The sequence below is a fragment of the Chelmon rostratus genome, chromosome 8, assembly GCF_017976325.1.
Source record: "Chelmon rostratus isolate fCheRos1 chromosome 8, fCheRos1.pri, whole genome shotgun sequence".
Lineage (NCBI taxonomy): Eukaryota > Metazoa > Chordata > Actinopteri > Chaetodontiformes > Chaetodontidae > Chelmon > Chelmon rostratus.
Window position 1 is genome coordinate 11,959,691 of NC_055665.1, and position 21,376 is coordinate 11,981,066.

Consider the following 21,376-nt stretch of genomic DNA (forward strand, 5'->3'; position numbering starts at 1 on the left):
CTTCTCCTCCCTGTCGTGAGCAGCATGCCTACCTGGGGAACAGAGGTGACAAGACGAACTCATATTGTCAAATAATACCTAGCTTTGTCACAGCTCTATCCTATTACCCTACGAGACGGGCATGTCGACTTCGGGAGGTGGATACACATACAGCGGGGGTTCTACTATCTCATCTGTCTTCATTAAAAGCAGCGCACCACTGGGGGAATAGGAAAATCAACATAGACAGTGCTGCTAATTTATGTATTCATCATTGTTGCTACATGGAAAGCTTTGTTTGTCGCTGTTCCCCATGCCCAGTGAAGCTACTCACCAGGCTGATTAACTCTTAGGATTCACACCAGCCAGTTCTTTATCGGAAATGGTTTTATTTAAATATAAATATGTGTACAAAGGTACAAGCAACGATAGCTCATTTTTAGCAAATAAAATTCTTAATACATTATTAAAAGAATGAACAAACAAATGGCAATTAGTCGTGATCCAGAAAAGCATAGTAACTGCATTCAATGATTGGTGAACAACTTAGACAAGAAAATCTGTGGACCCAAATAAATCAACCAAGATAGATACATATGTATATAAAGATACTTTACAATAGAGCAGCTTACACGCTGTACATTAAGGCTTATATAAAATATAAAAATAAAGACAAGCGATGATGTTTGCCTCCTCACTTTAAGTGGCATTTGTTCTCTCGTCAGGCTGCCTGGTAACAGCTTTTTAGACAAATGGCAGTACAGGCGTCCATACTGAAACATCCAGGAACTGGAATGCAATTGGGCCGGGTGAAGAAACCAATGTCTCAAACATGAAATGGACATGAATATAAACGCTGAAGATTTTCACTAGACACATCATTTGCATGCAACAGAGAGAAAGTATGGGCTCAGCCATTTGTACAGATACTTAGTGTTTCAGGGTAGTACTGTTTCTTGTAAACATATTGAGACAATTTGATTGAGTTGTAAAACTTGAGTGTATGGTCCGCATTAGGACTGCCTTTCCCCACCTGAGCCTGCTGACGTTGACGCTTCATTCAAGTTTATTTCAAGTTCAAGATTGCCACCATTCCAAACCACCACTTTTGATTGTTCTGGTATTAGCCTACTCTTCACTTTACAATCAGAAAACAGTACCAGGGGTAGGCCAGTGGTATTCAGCCTCATCCCCCCGCTTTCCCCCCATAAAATTGTCACCATCTTTGGGTTTTCATGGCCTCGCTTTGTCCATCTTGGTACACCACACAGTTAACATATAGTCCCCCATTAACATGAAGGCTAAAAAACACATTCTCTTCATATCTCCGTCTTTTGTCTACCAGTAAGCTGCTAAGTCCAACGTTTTAGGGTTATTATCAGAAGAAACTCCAAAAATACAGCTCAGGCCACAAGTATTCCACCGCTGATTAGACTCTTCATACAGTACAGTGCCTGTAGCACTTGTTGGTCAGTAGAGCTAGCCTGTTGTGCAGAAGTTCATGTCTGTCTCTGTGGATAGCGCAGTCTTTTGTTGATGATAGAGACACAAATGTGCTTAGAATTCCTTTCGCATGCCAACAAAACACCAAATGACAGACAACAATAGGTTGTTCATATTGTTTTTTTTTCCTCGAATATGTCTTAGCTTGTCAAATCGTCTTTCAAAGTATTTTAGAGCTCATGTTTGACATTTAGTGTTGACACAAAGTAAACTCTGGAAGGCAGGTAAACAGCTACCCCAGTCATTTTGGCCACCCAAATTCAGGAGATGCATTTATTTTCTAGTTGGCCCTTGCACTGACAGAATATCTCCACAGGTTTGGGTGGTCATCATGTAGAGATAACCTGGTGAGGTATCACACTGTAATCATAACTTTGACTTGAACATCACAATCTGCTGAATTCTCCAGCTCAGGAGCTCCACAGTTAGGATTGTTGTAGATCCCTCAAACCATCACAACAAATAAAGGTTGGTTATCCCATGACCAAAATCCCACGAATCCCTCCAAATACTCTCCAAACATGTCCTCGAAGGACCGTCCAAGTAAAGAAAGTCTCTGTTCGTGTTAGTCCAGCCACACATATACGTGGAGGTGACAATGGTTATCTACTCACTGCTCCCACACTCCTCTCTTTTCCATGTTCTTTGTCCGATCAAACATGCGTCTGCATACGTTGTGAGGGTCGGCCATAGTCAGACTGCTGGGAGGACACTTGTGAGGAGGCATAAGAGAAGCGAGACGAGCTGGACACCTTGCTGGCCTGATCCGATTGGTCATACGCATCCACCTTCTCATAGGAAGCAGGTTTAACGTAGCTGGTGAAGGCGCGGCCGTAGGTAGCGGGCAGGTAAGCAGAGCCACTGTAGACGGGATCAGTGGGATAAATGCTAGCTGGCTGGGCAGGCTGCTGCTGGGCAGCTTGCTGCTGTTCGTATGCTGTTCTGCCCGCTGTGGTGGTAGCGTAGCGGTGGGAGAAGTCATAGATACGAGGCTGAGTGCTGTGCTGGCCGTACATGGGGCTGGGGGAGGGCAGCTGCGATGGAGTGTAGACTGGCCGAGAGTTGGGCACATATTCAGAGAATCCACTGCTTCGGATATGGCGGTCTTCGTGGCCACGGACATTGTAGTAGCCATTGGTGGGATCCTATGAGATGGAGAGAGACAATCAAATTGTGAACTCTACATAGTTCAGGTATTAGGTATAATGGTTGAAATGAATGCATTCTTGCTATTTTAGAGTGTTTCTTCAAGTAAGAATTTTCCGTTTTACCTTCATGTCCGATCTCTCATCCTCCTCCTCTTCCAGGAGGTCGCTGTGTTCTGTGCGCGATGTCCCAGGAGACTCGCTGCTGTTCGGAGCCTGAGGGAAGACCAAGCATTTCTAAAGAATTACTAGGATGAACAAAACCTCACTTGAATAAGAACAAAACAAAATCTAAGTATTACATTAGAGTGTTAAAGTGAATTTTTCCTAACCCTCAACAGAGCTACCTGGCAGAGGGTGAACAAAGAAAGTTACCATGGGCTCTTTGACATCCTCTTCATCGTCATTGCCACGGGTAGCGTTGTGATCACTGTGAACAATCTGAACTCTGATGTCACTCTTGGAAAGACGAGTGCACCTTTTACCTACGGGGATGGAAAATAAGAGGAGCTTTACTTGACGCTACCACACAGCAAATTAAACGGAACAAGACCTGAACAAATAAACTGCTCAATTTTCAGAAATGTACGAAAAAGGCTTAAATCTGAAGAACTGGCCGTTGACCCGCTTGCCCATACTAACCGTTGAGCTCACCTTTGCCTGTGTGCCTGCAGCAGAGGGACACCAGGGTGATGACGCAGATGAGCAGGACACAGCCTCCACCTACTGCTCCGCCAACAATTATCATCATAGGCAGGGCTTCTGTAACAAGAGCAGGAATGGAGGAAAAGTGTGGTGCAGGAGGTGGGGGCAGATGGTTGTCAAGAGAAGGGGAGGGGTGACATGAGAGATAGCGGAATGTCAGTGTCAAGAACGTGCAGATCAGAGCTGGAGAGAGAAAGCGATCCACTTGTTTGCCTTGCTAATCCCAGAAACATCAGCGCCTATATAAATTCATCTGCAGTAAGCTCTGACCTGCTCACAGCTCGCGTATGCTCATGCGGGCAATCCGGCAAACCAGAGCCCAGCTATTGTCTCTAATCTCTCTGAAAGAAGGGTAACAAGGCCTGACATGCAATGAAGCAACAGACAGTAATCTAATTAGAGATTCCAGGAGATACCGCTGCCCATTTCTCTGGAGACCCCACTCTGCTACGTTGATGTAAATTACTGGCGAGGACCTTATTTTTGGTGTCTGCTGCAACAAAAGCTTCCACTAGCATCAGTGTAGTAGTAGTACTGCCTCATCTTAAGATCATTCAAACGGGCTGCAGCCTGAACTTGGCTCTGAGACAGTGATAGAGAATATGAGTTCAGCCACAAACACATGTGACTTCCTTTAATTGACTTTTGTCCCCAATCAATATCTATATTATGGGGCAAACATATTCATTAAAGGAACCATCTGCTGATTAAATCATATCGATTAGGGGAGAATAATTAAGATAAGCACAAGGCAGGAGCACTGCTTTCAACTAATCTGGCCCCCTTCACAGCTAGGATTGAGAGTATCACTATAACGTCTGCAGAGGGCTCTGGTGGGGACAGTTACTCCTGTCAGTGTGTACCTTGCTCCTTCAGCGTGACCAGGGCGGTGCCAGTGCCGAAGCGGTTCCAGGCGGTGCAGTTGTAGCGCAGCTGGAAATCCTGCGCCAGAGTCTCCGACAGCACCAGAGACGACAGGACCCCGTGGTCGCTGGTTACCGTCTGCACGGAGTAGCGACCGGAGGAACCAGACGACAGGCTCATGTCTCCGAAGGTCCACACCTGTGGAGAGGAGCAGGAGAACAGACAACAGGGAGTAAGTCGCTTTTCTATGAAGAAAACCTTACTGGTGGGCAAAGCGGAGGCTTGCATGGCTGTTTATCCTTAGGTCCCTGCCTGCCACTGACTGAACACCAGTTTCTCTATCTGCTCTGTTTTCCCTCTGCCGACCTCTACGGTGCTCCGAGGCTGACACAGCACACAGGCTCATGTTTAAGCTGCCTCCCACGTCTGCCCTACAGGTGAGGCCTAAGGAGGGTTAGGTAGCTGCACTGTGAAATAAGGCTCTCCTCTGCTGTCTCTAGCAAAGGGCCAGCAGGGCACCTGTCTCTCACTCCTCCTCACACCCTAATTATCCTCTCTCAGCCCAGCGTACGTTCAGCAGTTCAACAGGGTCAGCCGAGTGATGCCTCTTGGGCCGCTAATTGAATGCGGTTTGCCTGAAACCGGCAGGAAGCCGGTCTCCCACAGCTCCCCCAACTCGACTACCTCTCCAGTCAATGTCTGCGCAATTATAGTTGTGAATATGTGTGTGTACATGTTTGTTAGCGTGTGAGGTGGAGATGTGCTCGTGCAAAGGTGTGAAGGTGAGGTCAGGGATTAAGCAACGCTGAGTGATCCATCTCACGTGGGTGTGGCTGGGAGGAACGCAGCGTATGTAAGCTCCCAAACACAAGTGAATGACGCATAGCACAAATAAGAGGCTCACTTACAATCTTATCAGGCGGGGGGCTGCTTCCCACCCGACACTCCAGCTTGCCCTTGGAGTGCTTGACGGCGTGCTGCGTGGCGTCCGCTGTGATGATAGGTGGGCCTGGTGCGAAGAAGAAAGACAGAGAGAGCAGAGCAGAGACATGAAAAAAAGAAGAATATTCTGAAATACTGACCAGTACAAAATTCTTAATATTCAAATATTGACTTTGATGCTAGTTATTCAACAGATCAGTCAAAACATAACGAGCGACCCCGCACAGGCTATGTAAAAGAAGCCACTCACCATTTACAGTAAGAGCGACGTCTCTTTCTGCAACTCCGATCCGGGGCACGATGGCCTTGCAGGTGTACGTTCCCGCATCCTCCTGGGTAACAGCCTTCAGCTGCAAGGTGTTACCATTACTGAGCACCTAGTGAGAAATCCAGAGAGACAAGTGAGAGGCGTGACAGAGCGAGAAGGAGCGACATAGAGCAAGGCGGTGGGGAGAAAAGGCACACAGAGGACCTTTATCAGTAGCCCACTCATTGTGCAGGCAGCACAGAGGTGGGCTGACCATTGTAACAAATGCTGGTGGTTTGAGTTTAATTTCATTGTGAAGAGCTTTAATCACGGCATTAAGCACTCCAGCCACCGCTGAGTGACCGTGCTGCTGGGGAGATTGTTGTAATTAAACAGTGGGGACAGAACAGAGCATGCTATGGTGTGAGTGGGCCTCTAGCCTTTGGAGCTGCTACACTCACTCACTCCTTAGCTCATTGATCCTGTCATTCCATCAAGCTGTGATTAATCCATTTACCCCCACTCCGTCCTCCCCCCTTCCATCCTATCTACCCCCTCTCTCCCTCTCCTTTATATATATATATATATATTTTTTTTTTATTTCAACACACTTATGGAGTAACCCAATTAATCCATTACTCGTGGCTGTGCGAGGGACAGTGGCAGCAGTGGGTGGATTAGAAAAATGCCTGCATGTCTCCCTCAGAGGGGCCGAAAGCGCACACTCTCTGAGATGACAGCATCGCTTACGCCATTCCCGCGGCGTTCTTCACTGGGGGTGTTTTCTCCAGCATAGCCTCAGAAATTATATTAGTCACCGAGAGAGAGGCTCCTATGGGATGTCCCCACTGATGGGGTGTGTGCGCTGAAAAGATTTTTACCAGGATGATGTAAAGTGAAGGTGGAAATGTCCCATTTGTTCCACCTACGAAATTGACTTTGAGGAAATGGATACTCAAGTGCAGTCGGGCCTCTTTAATGTCTAAGAGGCAGAGATGCCGCTCTTAAAGCTGCAGCATATGTTGTCATTCTGTTAGTTTCAACCACACCTTGGCTCACTGGTTGACTGGCTGATTGACTGAGCGATTGATTGAGTTAAACTTATTATGACAGCATGTCATGTGCCCTGATGATGCTGTATGAATCTGCCAGTGGACAGACAGTTTTCTGCCAGAGGCTTTAGCCCTCAGGGAGCATGGAGAGAGGAGGTGTTGAAGATTCAGCCGAAAAAGGAATATGTGTGTGGAGGGGAAGTGTGAAGGATTCATGCCTGAAGGCCATGTGTGAATGTTTCTCCCTGGAAGGAAGGTGTTGAAGCCTCACCTTACCACCAGTATAAAGTGGTGACTAGTGTTTGTTGCCTTACCACGCTGGAGCCTTGCTTTGTCCAAGCCAGGGTCAGAGGAGGGTTTCCAGTCCACGCACAAGTAAAGGCAGCATCCATCCCCGTATCCACCGTCATTGGTTTAGGCTCCGACAGCAATCTGGGGCCAACTAGGTTGAAGCAACAGCCAGTTGCAATCAATAAACTTCTAAACTAACATACGTGTCTATAAAATATCAAAATACGCAGCTTAGCCACGCTGAACAGAATGTTTGCCTAAAAGTTAAGCTCACATTGGACATCGACCAGGGTGCTGACATTGGTGCTGCCCACAGAGTTGGACACCTCACAGGAGACGGGGTCTGTGAAGTAAGAGTAGTCCACTGTCACCTCAAGGCTGTCCCCGTTTGCTTCCGAGATGGGAACTCCTCCTTTTGACCACCTGGGACAGAATAATCACATTATACAGGCGCATTAGTTCAGGGACGGTACTTAGCCACGCGTATCAAAGCGGCTATTAGCTGATTCATGGCTTGTGCCAATCACAATAAATGCTGCCAATCAAGCAGCCTGTGTTACCCAGAGAATCTACTGAACACTTGTGCTGCTTTTTTGGATGATATCTTTACTCTGGTTGGCATGTTCATAGCATAATGTCTTGAAATAGTTGTGTGATCGTAAAGCATCATCATCTTAGGCTGCTGGCTTTGCTGAATCAGAGAGAATAACTGAGATTAAAACCGAGGATGCGTACCTGTATCCAGTGATTTCAGGATTGGCCGAAGCAGAGCAGATGAAGAGAACCTTGGCTCCCTCAGTCACAGTCTGAGGCTGGACCGACAAAGTCACTGATGGAGGATCTGTGAGAAGGAAAACCTTTATGTTAATGACTCCAAGGTACAACTTAGGTCTTCATTGGAATTGGTCATCTTATCGGTACCATTCACCAGGATGAAATATGTTTTATAGATTACTGTACATAGCATGCGCTGTTTTGCTGTTGTTTATAGGAAAGCTGATGTTGGGACACTCACGCTGGACATTGATAGTGACCGATATCTGTCGTCCAGCAGGAGCAGCCGGGTTAAGAACCCTGCAGGTGTAGGTGCGTCCAGAGTCGCTATCCTCAGGGATGATTGGAAGCATACTGACAGCTGCCTCCCTCTTCCCGTCCTCCATCGGTGTCTGTAGCATTGCACAACGACGCAGAGTAACTGTTAGATGCAGCTGGAGGTCCTGAACGACAGTTTGCAAACTACACTTTTAAAGAGAGACTCCATTACAGTCGAATAGAACTGGACACCAGCTCGATGTCGCACAAGCGAGTCTCTTGCCGTTCGTGATTGCACCACTTTGGAATATCTCTATGACACTGCGGGTCTTATTTTTTCATGTGTGAGGCATTAAAATTGCTATCCCGTTCTTTGGCATGGCAGTTAAATCATATATTTTATGATGCAGCAGGGGGATATTGTGCTGTTCCCACATTTCTGAGAGTGTTCCCCGTCAGCGCTCCTTGTTTGTCATCATCTTTTAAATCTATTTACTGCTCACAGAAATCAATACGCCTAAGTGAGGAAAGGTGTAGATTCTGAGGATATGGCTCAGTGCTCTCTCACTTTCTCCCTCTCTTCCTTATAAACACACACACACACACACAGAAAAAAAACTGTGATAGCAGAGGTGCCTGTGAGTCTGTTTTTTGGGTGGCGACAGTGAGGAAGAAGTGTCACACATCTTTGGAAAAGAGCAAGGGCAAGCTGAGCCTTTTCGCTGGACAGCCAAATCAATGGACGCAGGCTTTCACTTCCTCAGCCAGACACACAAAAAGCATTTTTATGCTAGATCAAATCACATCACTCCCTGTCACCACCCCTCGCCCGGACAAGGCTTTCTCTCCCTCCAGTCCTCACTTCCTAATGTTGGAAATTCTCTCTGTTTCTCTCAAAGCTATCTCACTAGATAACTCTATATTCTTTTTCCCCCCTCTACCCCTCTTTTCCTCCCCTCTCCTCTCCTCTCCCTCCTCCCCCCTCCAATCTTCTTCCCTCCCTTCTCACTGCAGGCTCTCGCCTCCTTAAATGTGGCGTTTAGCGTCGTTTAGCGTGGTCAGAGAGCATGAAAAATGTGACACTTTCCCAGCCATGGCTGGCTTACGCTCCGGCGCATCCCCATTGTGTTTCTGCATTGTTGTGGGTGATTTCTCCTCTGCAAAAACTCTACTGTATGAAACACTCATGCCTGTCTGAGCTTTGGCATGCTCCAGTTATGCTGTAGTGTCGCTGCATTAGCGAGGAAAGGGGGATGGAGGGGGTTAGTGAGTGAGGGGGGGGGGGGGGCAGAGGAGGAGGAGGAGGAGGTGGGGGGTGGTGGGGGGGTCAGGCCTGAGTGAAAATGGGAGGGGGACTGCAGAGAGTGAGCGCACACATCGTGAGAGAGAAGGGTGGCGATAGAAAAAAAAAACTGTGAGACCATGTAAGAAAGATGAGAAAAATAAAAAGAGAGATGGAAGGAAAAGAGGAGTATTATGGCCTCAGAGAAAATATTCCTGTTTTGAATAGCTTTGCATTTATTTCTGCCTGATGTTACGTTTTGTAATATCATGTGGGTGTTCGTGATTGAATGATAATGCTGGACAGAGATCTGTTCTCACTGTACCTTGGAATAAATTGCAGACTCCATGACCTCTCCATCTCTGTACCAGGTGATCTCAGCAGCAGGTTTGGCTCCCGAGGCTTTGCAGGTGAGGTTGTGTGGTGTGTGGGCCTTAAGACGTACAACAGGGCCGCCCTCCACCACAGGGTCTGAAGGAGGAACTGTAAAGCAGAACAAACACACCACTCTAAACAACGACAAAAAAAACTCATTACAGCTGCAGGCCAGCACAGAGCCACAAAGAAGTCATACCGATACTGAGCTTGCTGTTGCTCTCAGCGCCGCATCAATATATCGCAACAGCAAAAGAAGCAAACGGCATTTCCTTATGGCCATGTGTCTGTTTAACAAGGTGTAGTTTCAGACAGGAGAGAAGACCAAGAACAGTTGTCATTTGGAAAAAAAACAGACTCAACCTTATTTATTTTCTTTCTTGGGACTAACATTATTACTCTATTTGCTCTTACTGTTGCAGAGTGATGTTTCAACTGAATTGCTTATTTGTTCATTTATTTGCATGGTTTCGCACGCACCACTGGCAAGCCAAGCGTGCCACCCCTGATGAAGGCGTCTATCTCCCCAACCAATAAGAGAAGGCGTAAACATGGGGTTTGTGCTGGCCTTTCTCGCTCCCTCCACCAAACCAATTTCACTGTGTGTATCTGAATTGTCAGAGGTCCTTCCGCTGCCGCGGCACGGACACTAATGGAATCCGAGTGCTAGGTGATTTTAATTTCCATGCCGATTCCCCTGACTGCACTCCCGCCGTTGACTCCTTTGACTGTGCAGGATTGCTTTGGTCTCATCTGGCCACATTGATTTACACACACATACAGGCATGTGCACACCCATACACATGCACAGAGAAAGCCCCCTTCTCTCTTTAACACTCCTTCTGTCCGTACATAAACCGCAGGTTCCTGAGCGATGCACCAGATTTCATGTTTATGAAATGCAAATAATGCTCATGAGCCACCTGCCTTGGTCTTTCGGAGTGCATTTAATGTGGACAGGCACTTTTATCAACTGTCTTTGCTGCTGGCTGGCTGGTTGTGTGTGGGCATGTGCTGACCGCTGCTCTGTGCAGGTTTAATAGTGACACACAGGAAGGTGGGCTGATGGACACAGGTTAGCTATCTGAATCTGTTCATTTAGTTGAAATGTTCTTGCATCCTGCCTATGATCTCAGTCTACGTGCCTTTCCATGGCAACCCTATCTGTGCCACCCTGCCTCAGTGAACTTGTCACAGGAAAACAGGCTCTGGAATGAGAGTGTTGTGTCATAAGCTGCAGCATCACGCCTGCTTAACTGCTGCCTCTGAGTTTCCCCCTCTTCGTTGCTTGTACAGCAGGTGAATATATGGACAATTGACAGGACGAATTAATGAGTGATATTCCTTTGCATGCCACCAGATGCCAGCAGTGCTTTGTCATTTCCAATTCCCATAAGACCTGACCCTCCTCCTCCCCCTCCTCCTCCGCCTCCTCCTCAAACCCTCCACCTCCCCCTCCACCTCGGAACGGCTGTGTGAAGAAGTAGATCACTCACATCATGTTAATGTAAAAACCGCCTTGCGGTTGACAAATGTTGTGGCTCACTGTAAAATGTGCTAACTGTGCAGACCCTGACTTTCAAGCGACTACGCAACTCATTTGTGACTGCAGCAATCATATTATCCTAGACGTCCACAGTCTTGATTACCGCTACTGAGAGCAGAGGGGTTTCCTTTTTTTTCTCTCTCTCTCTAGCTGAATCTCTCGGCTGAGCCTTGCTTGGTTTGAATTCTACTTTCAAGACATGAATTTTTACCAGGAAACTAGATTTACAATGGGGTTATCTTTGAGTGGTGATAAGAGATGGTTTTATGAATTGCAAATCACTTGAAGAGTGTTTTGATGTATTTTTTTCTATCTATGACGAGTTGGGTTTTGAATGTGATTATCTTTTGTGTACTGCACGTGTGTTATGTGTATATTTGTCTACATGCTTCTGTGCTTCGCAATGAAGACACTCCCCTGATTGTTCCCATGCGCTGCCAGCCTGCAGGCCTTGGCACGAGGGCTGGCTGTGAGGATCATGCATGAGCTGTGTATCTCACCTAGTACAGTGAGCCTGGCACGGTGGGAGCGCAGTGCCGCCTGTGTAGCCTGACACTCATACACCGCGTCATCCGCCAACTCTGCCGAATCGATCAGCAAGCTGTGCTCGCCTGATAGCGGGTCGCCCATTAAGGAATAGCGCGTCCAGCCTGCGTGAAGCCAGCACAGAGAATAGAGTCAGAGACAAACAAACCAACCAAGAACAAACACATAATGAAAGGACTATAAAATGAACAGACTTGTGCCTTGAACAAAGGCGAGAGAAACGTGGCAAGGCTCTGTAAGACACAAATGAAAGCAAGCAGCACCTCACTGGGCCAGGAATTGAGCCGTTGTGTTAGCAGAGCAGCGTGAGGCTGGAAATGCAACACGTGAGAAGGCTGCTGCATGAGGAGTCTGTCCTTTAAACACAGACACAATAAAGATGGGGTGGCTGAGGTCAAGAGGAAGCCTCTCCACCCTCTCTCTCGTCTGCCACACATTTAAATGTCAGTGCGTGACAAAAGCCAATTGATTATCTACCTTCCTACAAGACCCTTAAAATGCTAAGCAACAAATTAAAGTTCGGCATGTGCAGCAGTAGCCGACCTGTCTGCTGTACATTGTTCTCTAAACATTAATTTGCGTAAAAGTCCAACGTTTGACAGAGAGAGACTTGGTTTCTAATGAGACCTGGCATTGATCGCAGCAAGACAGACACAGAGAAAGCAGCAGAGACAAGAGAGAGGGAGGCAGAAAGACAGATATAAGAGCTCAAGGATAATACCTGGAAGGTCTCTCTCTCCACCCAGTGCCAGGCCATCTTTGGTCCACTGCACCATTCCCCGGTAACCCACGATGACACAGGGCAGAGTCACTGACTGACCAGATACAACCACCTGGTCCTGGGGCTGCTGGGAGAAGTAGGCTGCTTGGGTGGCGGCTGGAGGAGAGAAAAGAGAGAAAAGCACGATGTGAACACAGCATTTCCTGGAATTCACCTTTTCATGACGGTATACGGACAATTCCTACTGAAATTCTCAAAATAGCTCTAAAATATATAGGCACGCCAGAACAGCGCTAATGGCACTTCAGTGGATGTGATAGCGGTGCGTTTCTGCAGAGCCAGCAGAGATGAGAAAAGTGAAACCTGCACTGTAAGGGGTGCGAGAGTGAATTGGTCCGCTCACTCCCTTGTTTTCATGGCACTTTCTGCGAGCACGGACGAGGCTGACATGTGTGAAAATATTATTCCCCCCCTATAAATGTGGCTTCTGAGAGGAAGAGTCAGCTGCGCCTCATCACTTATTTAACTCTTTCCCAAGACCATATGGTTATATGCTCGCTGACATGAAGCAAACACACTTCTGGGGAGAAAAATCTGCCACTCGTTCTGCGTGCTTTTTGTAGAAATGGATGTTAAACAATCAAAACTCCATTAAAGTTCCCGGGGGAGCTATCCGTTTGAGGCTGCTGAAAGTCAGCGGAGACACCTGCCATCGTTCCGCTGCTGTGTTTAAGTACGCCGCGCAGTCTCACCGGATTGGCTGGCCTGCCTTCACACGCATGCACAAACACGGCGTGAATGTGGATCCACAGTTCCAAGTGTTTGCCGCTATGCTAAAGATTGAGCATTACAAACCCTACTGGCAGTGGAAGATGGCAACACTCCAGAGGTAACTAATCCGTAGGGGAAGGTAGGAGGAGAGGGAGAGAGGCAGTTGGTTGGTTATCTAAGTGGGGTGTCTGTGTGAGTCGGGAAGAGGACTTAAAAAAACCCTCTTCCCTCATTCTTCTTCTCTCTTTCTTTGTTGCTCAGTGGAGAATGGAAGGGAAGGGGGACAGAGGAAGATAAAGAGGGTTCTATTCAGGCAGTGCTAAGCCCCCCCCCCAAAGAACTGCTTCTCTTGGTGGGAGTGCTTAAACAGACAGGGTTGCCCCCCCACCCCCCCAGTGAAGAAAGCCTCTGAAAGGAGGGCAACATACGGCGGCCAGAGACGCGCTATTGTCCCCTTGTCCCTCTCTTTTAATAGGCCTCTTCATTTCCAATCAATCCTGCTAAATGCAAGTTTAATAGCTTTTCAATAGCAGCTTTTCCCCCCAGAGGGTAGCTGGGATTTTCTCTCTATCTCCCTCTCACCCCTTTTCTCTTTGCCCGTCTCTTCCCCCTCTCCCTCGCTCCATTCTCCAAGTTTTTCTTTCTCTCTGAAAGAGAAGGGGGGGGGGGGGCTTCCGAGGTTGTTGGCAGTGTTTATTCGGCACTCAATTATCCACTTCATCTCGGGGTGCACCGTGGACTGAACCCTGCCCCCCCCGTCTCCCCGTGCACCCTCCTGTCTCTGTCTCCCAACAGCACAATTAGAGCCGCCAAACAGTGAGTTCATCAGGAACGTGAGCTCTCCATGGCTCAGACCGTTGTGGTTCTCAACAACTACCTCAAAACCCATTTTCACATGCGCCCGGTCTCTCTTGCCCTCCATGTGGGCCAAAGGAGATGTTAATAGATAGTTGAACAGTGGGGGGAAAAGATCAGAGAACAATGGATGTTAGCTCACCAATAATGTCTCCCTGTACATCATTTTACCAAAGTGTTTGAAAAACGTATCGAGCTGTGGATGCAAACAGGTAGGCTGTATGTGTGTCACGCACCGTGGATCAAAAGAGGCCAATTTAAGAGCGTCAATGAGAAGTGAAACGTCTTCTGGCTCAGGCTATTAGGCGTTTAGCGAAGGCTGGCATTTTCCCATCATACCTTCAAAAATTCTGTTTTTACCGTCTGCCTGCCTGTCCCTAACATTCAGCCTTTATGAGCTATTTGTGGCGGTTGGTATTGTCTGTGCTGTTATTTTGAAGGTCCATTTCCTGTGTTCTGTTTTGTGGGCTGTAACTTTACGTTTTGTTTTCCTGAGGCTCCCCTCCCCCCCGATGCGTCGAGGAGTGTTTGGGCACACCTGAGTTCACTTCAGGAGATTAGGACGCCTATTTAACCTCTGCGGAGTGACTCCTCGACGCCAGAGTATACTTCCGCGTACCGTGGTATCAGTTGGTCTCAGTCTCCTGTGGTATAGTACGTTTTGATAGCTTGCTGAACCTTTTTGATTTATTGTTTGTCTCTTCTCTTTTTGTTCCAGTGCCTCCCTTGCCCACACAGCCCAGCACTCTCTGGACCTCTCTGAGTTCATGTTTTGTTTGGACCTCACGCTGCCAGCGAGTGTTTCAGTTATTGCCTGTTGTTGCAAAATAAACTTTTGTTAACCTTCTCCGTTTCCGCTCCTGGGTCTCTCTCTGCACCCGCCGTCACAGAATACTCTGGCCAAACATGGACCCAGCGGATTCGGACCCCTTTCGAGCGGCGCTCGCCCATCAAGGACTACGTCTCGGCCAGCACGAGGACATGCTGCGGGGAGTAATGGAGGCAGTACAAGGTCTCAGCGTCCAAGTCCGTGACCTCACCGCTTACCTCAGCCGCACGGACACCCGTGGCTCTCCTTCCTCCCCAAGTCCCACACCAGCGCCACCCCCACCGGCAACCGCTGCAGCCCAATCTACCTCTCTGTCTGTCTCTCAGCGTGAGCCGTATGTGCCGGCCCCCGAACCCTTTTCAGGTGAAGTTGGTAATGCTGGGGGGTTTATCTTGCGCTGTTCACTAGTATTTGATCAACAACCCCTTAGTTATCCTTCTGATAGAGCTAAGATAGCTTATACAGTTAATTTGTTACGGGGCAGGGCAGCGCAGTGGGCTACAGCGTTATGGGAACAGCACTCCCCCATTCTCTCGTCTTTCGACAGTTTCTCGAGGGAACTTAGTCGTATTTTTGATCATTCACGACAGGGGCAGGAAACTGCTAAACGCCTATTCTCCTTGGCGCAGGGAGCGAGGTCAGTGGCAGATTACTCTATTGACTTCCGTATCGCAGCTTCAGAGAGCGGGTGGGGGGAGTTAGAGCTACGAGGTGTTTTCTTACGGAGTCTTTCTAGTGAGTTAAAGGACGAATTAGCTTCCAGAGATGAACCCGATTCCTTAGAGTCATTAATCTCCCTCGCCATACGCATAGATAACCGCTTGAGAGAAAGACAGAGAGAGAAAGCCCAGACTCGCCTCCCTCATGTTCACGAGCCAGCTTCCCTCGCTCCCCCTTCAGCCAGTGGCGGATCCTCCGGCCACTCCGCTGCTCCCTCCACGTCCTCCTCTCACCCTTCGGAGCCCATGCAGTTGGGTCGGACCCGTCTCCACCCCAGCGAGCGGCAGAGACGTTTCAGCCAGCGGCTCTGTATCTACTGTGGCCAGGGAGGTCATTTTCTCGCTAACTGCCCTCAGACGCCAAAAGGGCAGGCTCACCCGTGACGGAGAGCGCACTGGTGAGTCAGACATCCCCTAATCCCAGCTCTCCCTCCCGTATTACCGTGCCCTCCTGTCTGCTTTGGGGTCGTGAGTCGCTTCCCATGAGGGTTCTGATTGACTCAGGGGCAGACGAGAGCTTCATCCACACCGAACTAGCCACCCAGCTTAAGCTCCCCCTTGAATCCCTCCCGGTGCCCAGAAATGTAACCGCCTTAGACGGCCGACGTATAGCTCAGGTCACTCAACGTACGGTCCCGGTCACGCTCATAATCTCTGGGAATCATAGAGAAGACATCCAATTCTTCGTCATTCCTTCCCCTCAGATTCCCCTGGTGTTGGGCCTCCCCTGGTTGCTTAAACATAACCCCCAGATAGACTGGACTACAGCTAGTATCTCCACCTGGAGCCCATTCTGTCATGCCCACTGTCTTCGTTCGGCCAACCCCTTTTCTTCCCGTGTTTCTCCACCACCTCCCACGCCCCCTGTCCTTACCTCCGTGCCTCCCGAGTACCATGACCTAGCCCCTGTGTTCAGTAAAGAGTTAGCCCTGTCCCTGCCTCCTCATCGCCCCTACGATTGCTCCATAGACCTCCTCCCTGGTGCTCCTCTCCCTTCTAGTCGGCTGTATAACCTGTCACGCCCCGAGAGGGAAGCCATGGAGACATACATCCAGGATTCTCTAGCCTCTGGACTCATCCGCCCCTCATCCTCTCCGTTAGGGGCTGGCTTCTTTTTTGTTAAGAAGAAGGACGCCTCCCTTCGCCCCTGCATCGACTTCCGTGGACTTAACGACATCACCGTTAAGAACAGGTACGCTCTCCCTCTCATCGACCCCTCCTTCGAACCACTCTGCTCCGCCACCATCTTCTCCAAGCTTGATCTGCGTAACGCTTATCACCTCGTCCGGATAAAGGAGGGTGATGAGTGGAAGACAGCTTTCAACACACCGTTAGGTCATTTCGAATATTTAGTCATGCCTTTTGGTCTCACCAACGCCCCCGCTGTCTTCCAGGCTCTCATTAACGATGTCCTCAGAGACATGTTAAACCGGTTTGTTTTCGTTTATTTAGATGACATATTGATTTTCTCTCGAGATCTTGAGGAACATAGACAGCATGTAAGACTAGTGCTTCAGAGACTTCTTGAGAATAAATTGTTTGTTAAAGCGGAGAAGTGCGAGTTTCACTCTGACTCAGTGGGTTTCCTCGGCTATATCATCGCCAAGGGTCAGCTAAGACCCGATCCTGCCAAGATCCAAGCTGTCACGGATTGGCCCGTTCCCACCACCCGGAAGGAGTTGCAGAGGTTTCTCGGCTTCGCTAACTTCTACCGCAGATTTATCCGTGACTACAGTAAGGTAGCTCTTCCCCTCACTAGACTTACTTCTGTGAAAATCCCCTTCCAGTGGTCTCCCGATTCCCAACAGGCTTTCGCCCAGCTTAAAGCACTGTTTACCTCTGCCCCGGTGCTCAAACACCCCGATCCCACTCGTCAGTTCGTGGTCGAGGTGGACGCTTCCGACTCCGGTGCTGGTGCCATCCTCTCCCAGAGAGACCCTCAGACTCATAAACTGCATCCCTGTGCTTTCTTTTCCCGCCGCTTATCCCAGGCCGAGCGGAATTACGACGTCGGGAATAGAGAGTTGCTGGCTGTGGTTTGGGCGCTTCAAGAATGGAGGCACTGGCTGGAGGGCGCTACGGTTCCCTTTTTGATCTGGACTGATCATAAAAACCTCGCCTACTTACGCACCGCGAAGAGGCTTAATCCCCGCCAAGCCAGATGGGCTCTGTTTTTGAGCCGGTTCAATTTCACCCTCTCCTATCGCCCCGGCTCCCGTAACACTAAGCCCGACGCCCTGTCCCGTCTCTATGCCCCTCCCCTGGACTCGGAACATCAGGATGTCATCCTCCCGCCGGCTTGCATCGTGGGGATGGCTACATGGGAGATCGAATCCCTCGTGCTCCAGGCGCAGAAGCAACAACCGGACCCTGGTTCCGGTCCCCCCGATCGCAAGTTTGTCCCGGATTCGGTCCGGTCGCAAGTTCTCCAGTGGGCTCACTCCTCTAGACTTACCTGTCACCCTGGTTTCCACCGCACCCTCCAGTTCCTCCGTCAGAGCTTCTGGTGGCCGAGGATGTACCGCGACACCCGTGCATTTATTGCCGCTTGCTCTGTCTGTGCCAGGGGAAAAGCTTCTCATCATCCCCCTGCGGGGTTACTGCACCCCTTGCCCGTCCCAAGCCGCCCATGGTCTCACATCGCCGTGGACTTTGTTACTGGTCTTCCTCCATCTGAAGGTAACACTGTCATCTTAACTATTATTGATCGCTTTTCCAAGTCTGTGCATTATGTTCCCCTGCCTAAACTGCCTTCTGCCCTCGAGACTGCTAGTCTACTCGTGACTCATGTGTTCAAGCTTCACGGAATTCCTCTCGACGTGGTCTCGGACCGGGGTCCACAGTTCGCTTCCCAGGTGTGGCAGGAGTTCTGTAAGGCGGTGGGGGCCACGGCAAGTCTGTCCTCTGGTTACCATCCCCAGAGTAACGGCCAGACAGAGCGAGCTAACCAACATCTGGAGTCCGCTCTTCGCTGCGTGGCTGCTCATCATCCCGTCTCTTGGAGTACACACCTGCCTTGGATAGAATATGCCCACAACTCCCTCTCCTGTTCGGCCACAGGTATGTCACCGTTTCAGTGCTGTTTGGGTTATCAACCTCCCTTGTTTCCCGAGCAGGAGACTGCGGTATCCGTCCCTTCTGTGAAGGAGCACCTCCGGAGGATTAAGGAGGTATGGCAGTCTGCCAGAGCTGCTCTCACCCGCTCCACGGAGAGGAACCGACGGCTGGCCGACGCTCGCCGCGTCTCCGCCCCCGAGTACCGACCGGGCCAGCAGGTGTGGTTGTCGTCACGGGATCTTCCGTTGGATGTCGAGTCACGTAAGCTCTCTCCCCGTTTTGTCGGTCCTTTCGAGGTGTTGAAGATCATTAATCCGTCTGCCGTCAGGCTCAAGCTACCAGACTCTATGAAGGTCCACCCCACCTTCCATGTTTCCCTGTTGAAGCCGGTGCATTCCAGCGAGCTCAGCCCGCCGGCCGCCGCCCCACCTCCCCCCCGCCTCATTGATGGTCATCCCGCCTACACGGTGTCACGGATCTTGGATGTCCGTCCACGCGGCCGTGGTTTCCAGTTCTTGGTGGATTGGGAGGGTTACGGTCCAGAGGAGCGTTCCTGGGTCTCCAGGGGACTCATTCTGGATGACTCTCTCCTTCGGGACTTTTATGCCGCTCACCCGGACAAGCCGGGTAGAACGCCTGGAGGCGTTCGTTGAGGGGGGGGTACTGTGGCGGTTGGTATTGTCTGTGCTGTTATTTTGAAGGTCCATTTCCTGTGTTCTGTTTTGTGGGCTGTAACTTTACGTTTTGTTTTCCTGAGGCTCCCCTCCCCCCCGATGCGTCGAGGAGTGTTTGGGCACACCTGAGTTCACTTCAGGAGATTAGGACGCCTATTTAACCTCTGCGGAGTGACTCCTCGACGCCAGAGTATACTTCCGCGTACCGTGGTATCAGTTGGTCTCAGTCTCCTGTGGTATAGTACGTTTTGATAGCTTGCTGAACCTTTTTGATTTATTGTTTGTCTCTTCTCTTTTTGTTCCAGTGCCTCCCTTGCCCACACAGCCCAGCACTCTCTGGACCTCTCTGAGTTCATGTTTTGTTTGGACCTCACGCTGCCAGCGATTGTTTCAGTTATTGCCTGTTGTTGCAAAATAAACTTTTGTTAACCTTCTCCGTTTCCGCTCCTGGGTCTCTCTCTGCACCCGCCGTCACACTATTGAGCGTTTTCATATGCCTCCCCTTGCAGACCGAGTAGGGGATTTTCCTCTTTGTACTTGCAACAGTATAAACATTGATTGCAATTAAGTATCTTGCCCAGAGTATCTAAATGTTTACAATGGGTAATAATTCACTGCATTGGTTGATTGTTCAGATGGATTACATGCATTGAATTGTTTCTCTTTACCTCACCCACATACAATTTCTCATGCTCGCATATGGCAATTAACACCAAGCACACTCACACATACAGGCGTATGCAGGCATACAAATATAGAGTACAGTGTATGTGCTGTAGCGAATGTCTTCACACCATATGAGTGATTCATTGCTCTCCAGATCCCTTATTGAAAATGCTCAACAGAACATCTCGACTGGCTAATGACTCATGCCAGATTCCTTTAATTCCTCCTTGCTGAATTAGACAATTCTTTGACGGTGTATTAGCAGCTTAATTACATGAATACATTTCTGACGGGGAGAGAGGGAGGAACGGAACCAGACAAAGAAACAGTGGAGGAGAGGCAGTCAGGAGAAGTAGGGAGCTGTGGGTGTGAAGAAGCTTGTTCTTGGTGTGCTGCAGTGTCACGCGCACACATGCATATACACAAATGACACAACACCACCGCAGCTTTCAGTGTTTTCACCAGACTCAAAAATGAGGAGCTCGTCTTTTGGCTGCAAGTGAATCACATTGCAAAAGAAAGACTTGAATCCCCTTGAAATCCCAACATTTCTGCAGTAGATGTAGGTTTTATTTACCATGTCGCCTTGAATGTTACGCAGGTAAATATATACAGTGTAGATTAGTTGCACCGCATGTGCTGTTCTTGATGTTACTTTAAAGGCAATTAAAATTTAGATTTACAAGTCCTCATCACAAAAAAATGCAACATTTACTCTACTTCTTACCGTTGCTGTTTGTGTGAGTGTGTGTGTGCTTTTCCATCCCCCAGCAACAAGGTCAAAACACATTTGGCCTGATACATTTTAATCCGGATTTCTCAAAATGGAATATCATTTCACGCCGCTGGATGCACATAGGGCTAAGTTTATGTGTGTGTGCATTCCTGCGAGAGCTCAGTGTGTGTGCTTGCTTGTCTACAACTGTGCCATGTATGTTTATTTGTGTGTGTGTGTGTGCGTGTGTGTGAATGAGTGTGGAGGGTGGGGCAGTGGTAATGGGGAAAGCAACTTGTCAGGCACCGGAGGGCACATTTAGCAGTTAGTTTGACACAGTGACTTTGCTGTTCCTGTCACATGGTCCGAGTTAAGTGCAAAACAGCCTCTCCGACTTGGACACAACCTATTAAAGAGCTTTGCGTCGACCCTGGCGCTGCCTGCACTCTCTCTCCTTCATCTGAACTGATAGGGGATACACTCACATCAGGAAGGATCAGGAGTAGATGGACAGATGTCAGCAATGATCCGTCCACCACTGGACATCTGCCTTGATAGAATTAGATTGAACCAGCGACTGCGTGTGGGTGGGCGTACTGAAAATGTGTATGTGTAAGCGCCGGTCATGATGCTAAAGACGAGAAAGATAATAGCACTGCAGATGACCTTCAGATAAAATGTGGATCGAGCACACACACAGCACAGTGCATTTACCACCAAGTCGCCACACTCATAATCTGTTATGCCATTTTGGTAATCTGACAAAAAACAAAAACTGGCAGTCCAGGCAAAGAATCAATTTAAAACAGCATTCAAAAAGTCAGATCCTTCAAATAAAAACATAAAACAACATTAGACTT

At 48.9% G+C, this 21,376-nt stretch overlaps 1 protein-coding gene across 2 annotated transcripts in view; it reads right to left on the reverse strand.

Annotated features, from left to right (window-relative positions):
* Window positions 1-370: 370 nt before the first annotated feature.
* The window catches only part of kirrel3l (kirre like nephrin family adhesion molecule 3, like), a 38,465-nt gene continuing 17,459 nt past the window's right edge, over window positions 371-21,376 (reverse strand). The window contains exons 2-15 of one of the 2 annotated variants that reach the window (XM_041942501.1): window positions 12,231-12,386; window positions 11,464-11,613; window positions 9,368-9,525; window positions 7,744-7,894; window positions 7,464-7,569; window positions 7,003-7,151; window positions 6,752-6,879; window positions 5,389-5,515; window positions 5,105-5,205; window positions 4,196-4,394; window positions 3,282-3,389; window positions 3,003-3,112; window positions 2,754-2,843; window positions 371-2,627 (exon numbers count right to left, since the gene is read on the reverse strand). In XM_041942501.1, coding sequence (XP_041798435.1) covers window positions 2,136-2,627; window positions 2,754-2,843; window positions 3,003-3,112; window positions 3,282-3,389; window positions 4,196-4,394; window positions 5,105-5,205; window positions 5,389-5,515; window positions 6,752-6,879; window positions 7,003-7,151; window positions 7,464-7,569; window positions 7,744-7,894; window positions 9,368-9,525; window positions 11,464-11,613; window positions 12,231-12,386 — 2,225 coding nt within the window. In that variant the 3' untranslated portion in view covers window positions 371-2,135. Of the gene's footprint in view, window positions 2,628-2,753; window positions 2,844-3,002; window positions 3,113-3,269; window positions 3,390-4,195; window positions 4,395-5,104; window positions 5,206-5,388; window positions 5,516-6,751; window positions 6,880-7,002; window positions 7,152-7,463; window positions 7,570-7,743; window positions 7,895-9,367; window positions 9,526-11,463; window positions 11,614-12,230; window positions 12,387-21,376 lie in introns of both variants that reach the window. The other variant, XM_041942500.1, reaches the window with a different exon arrangement.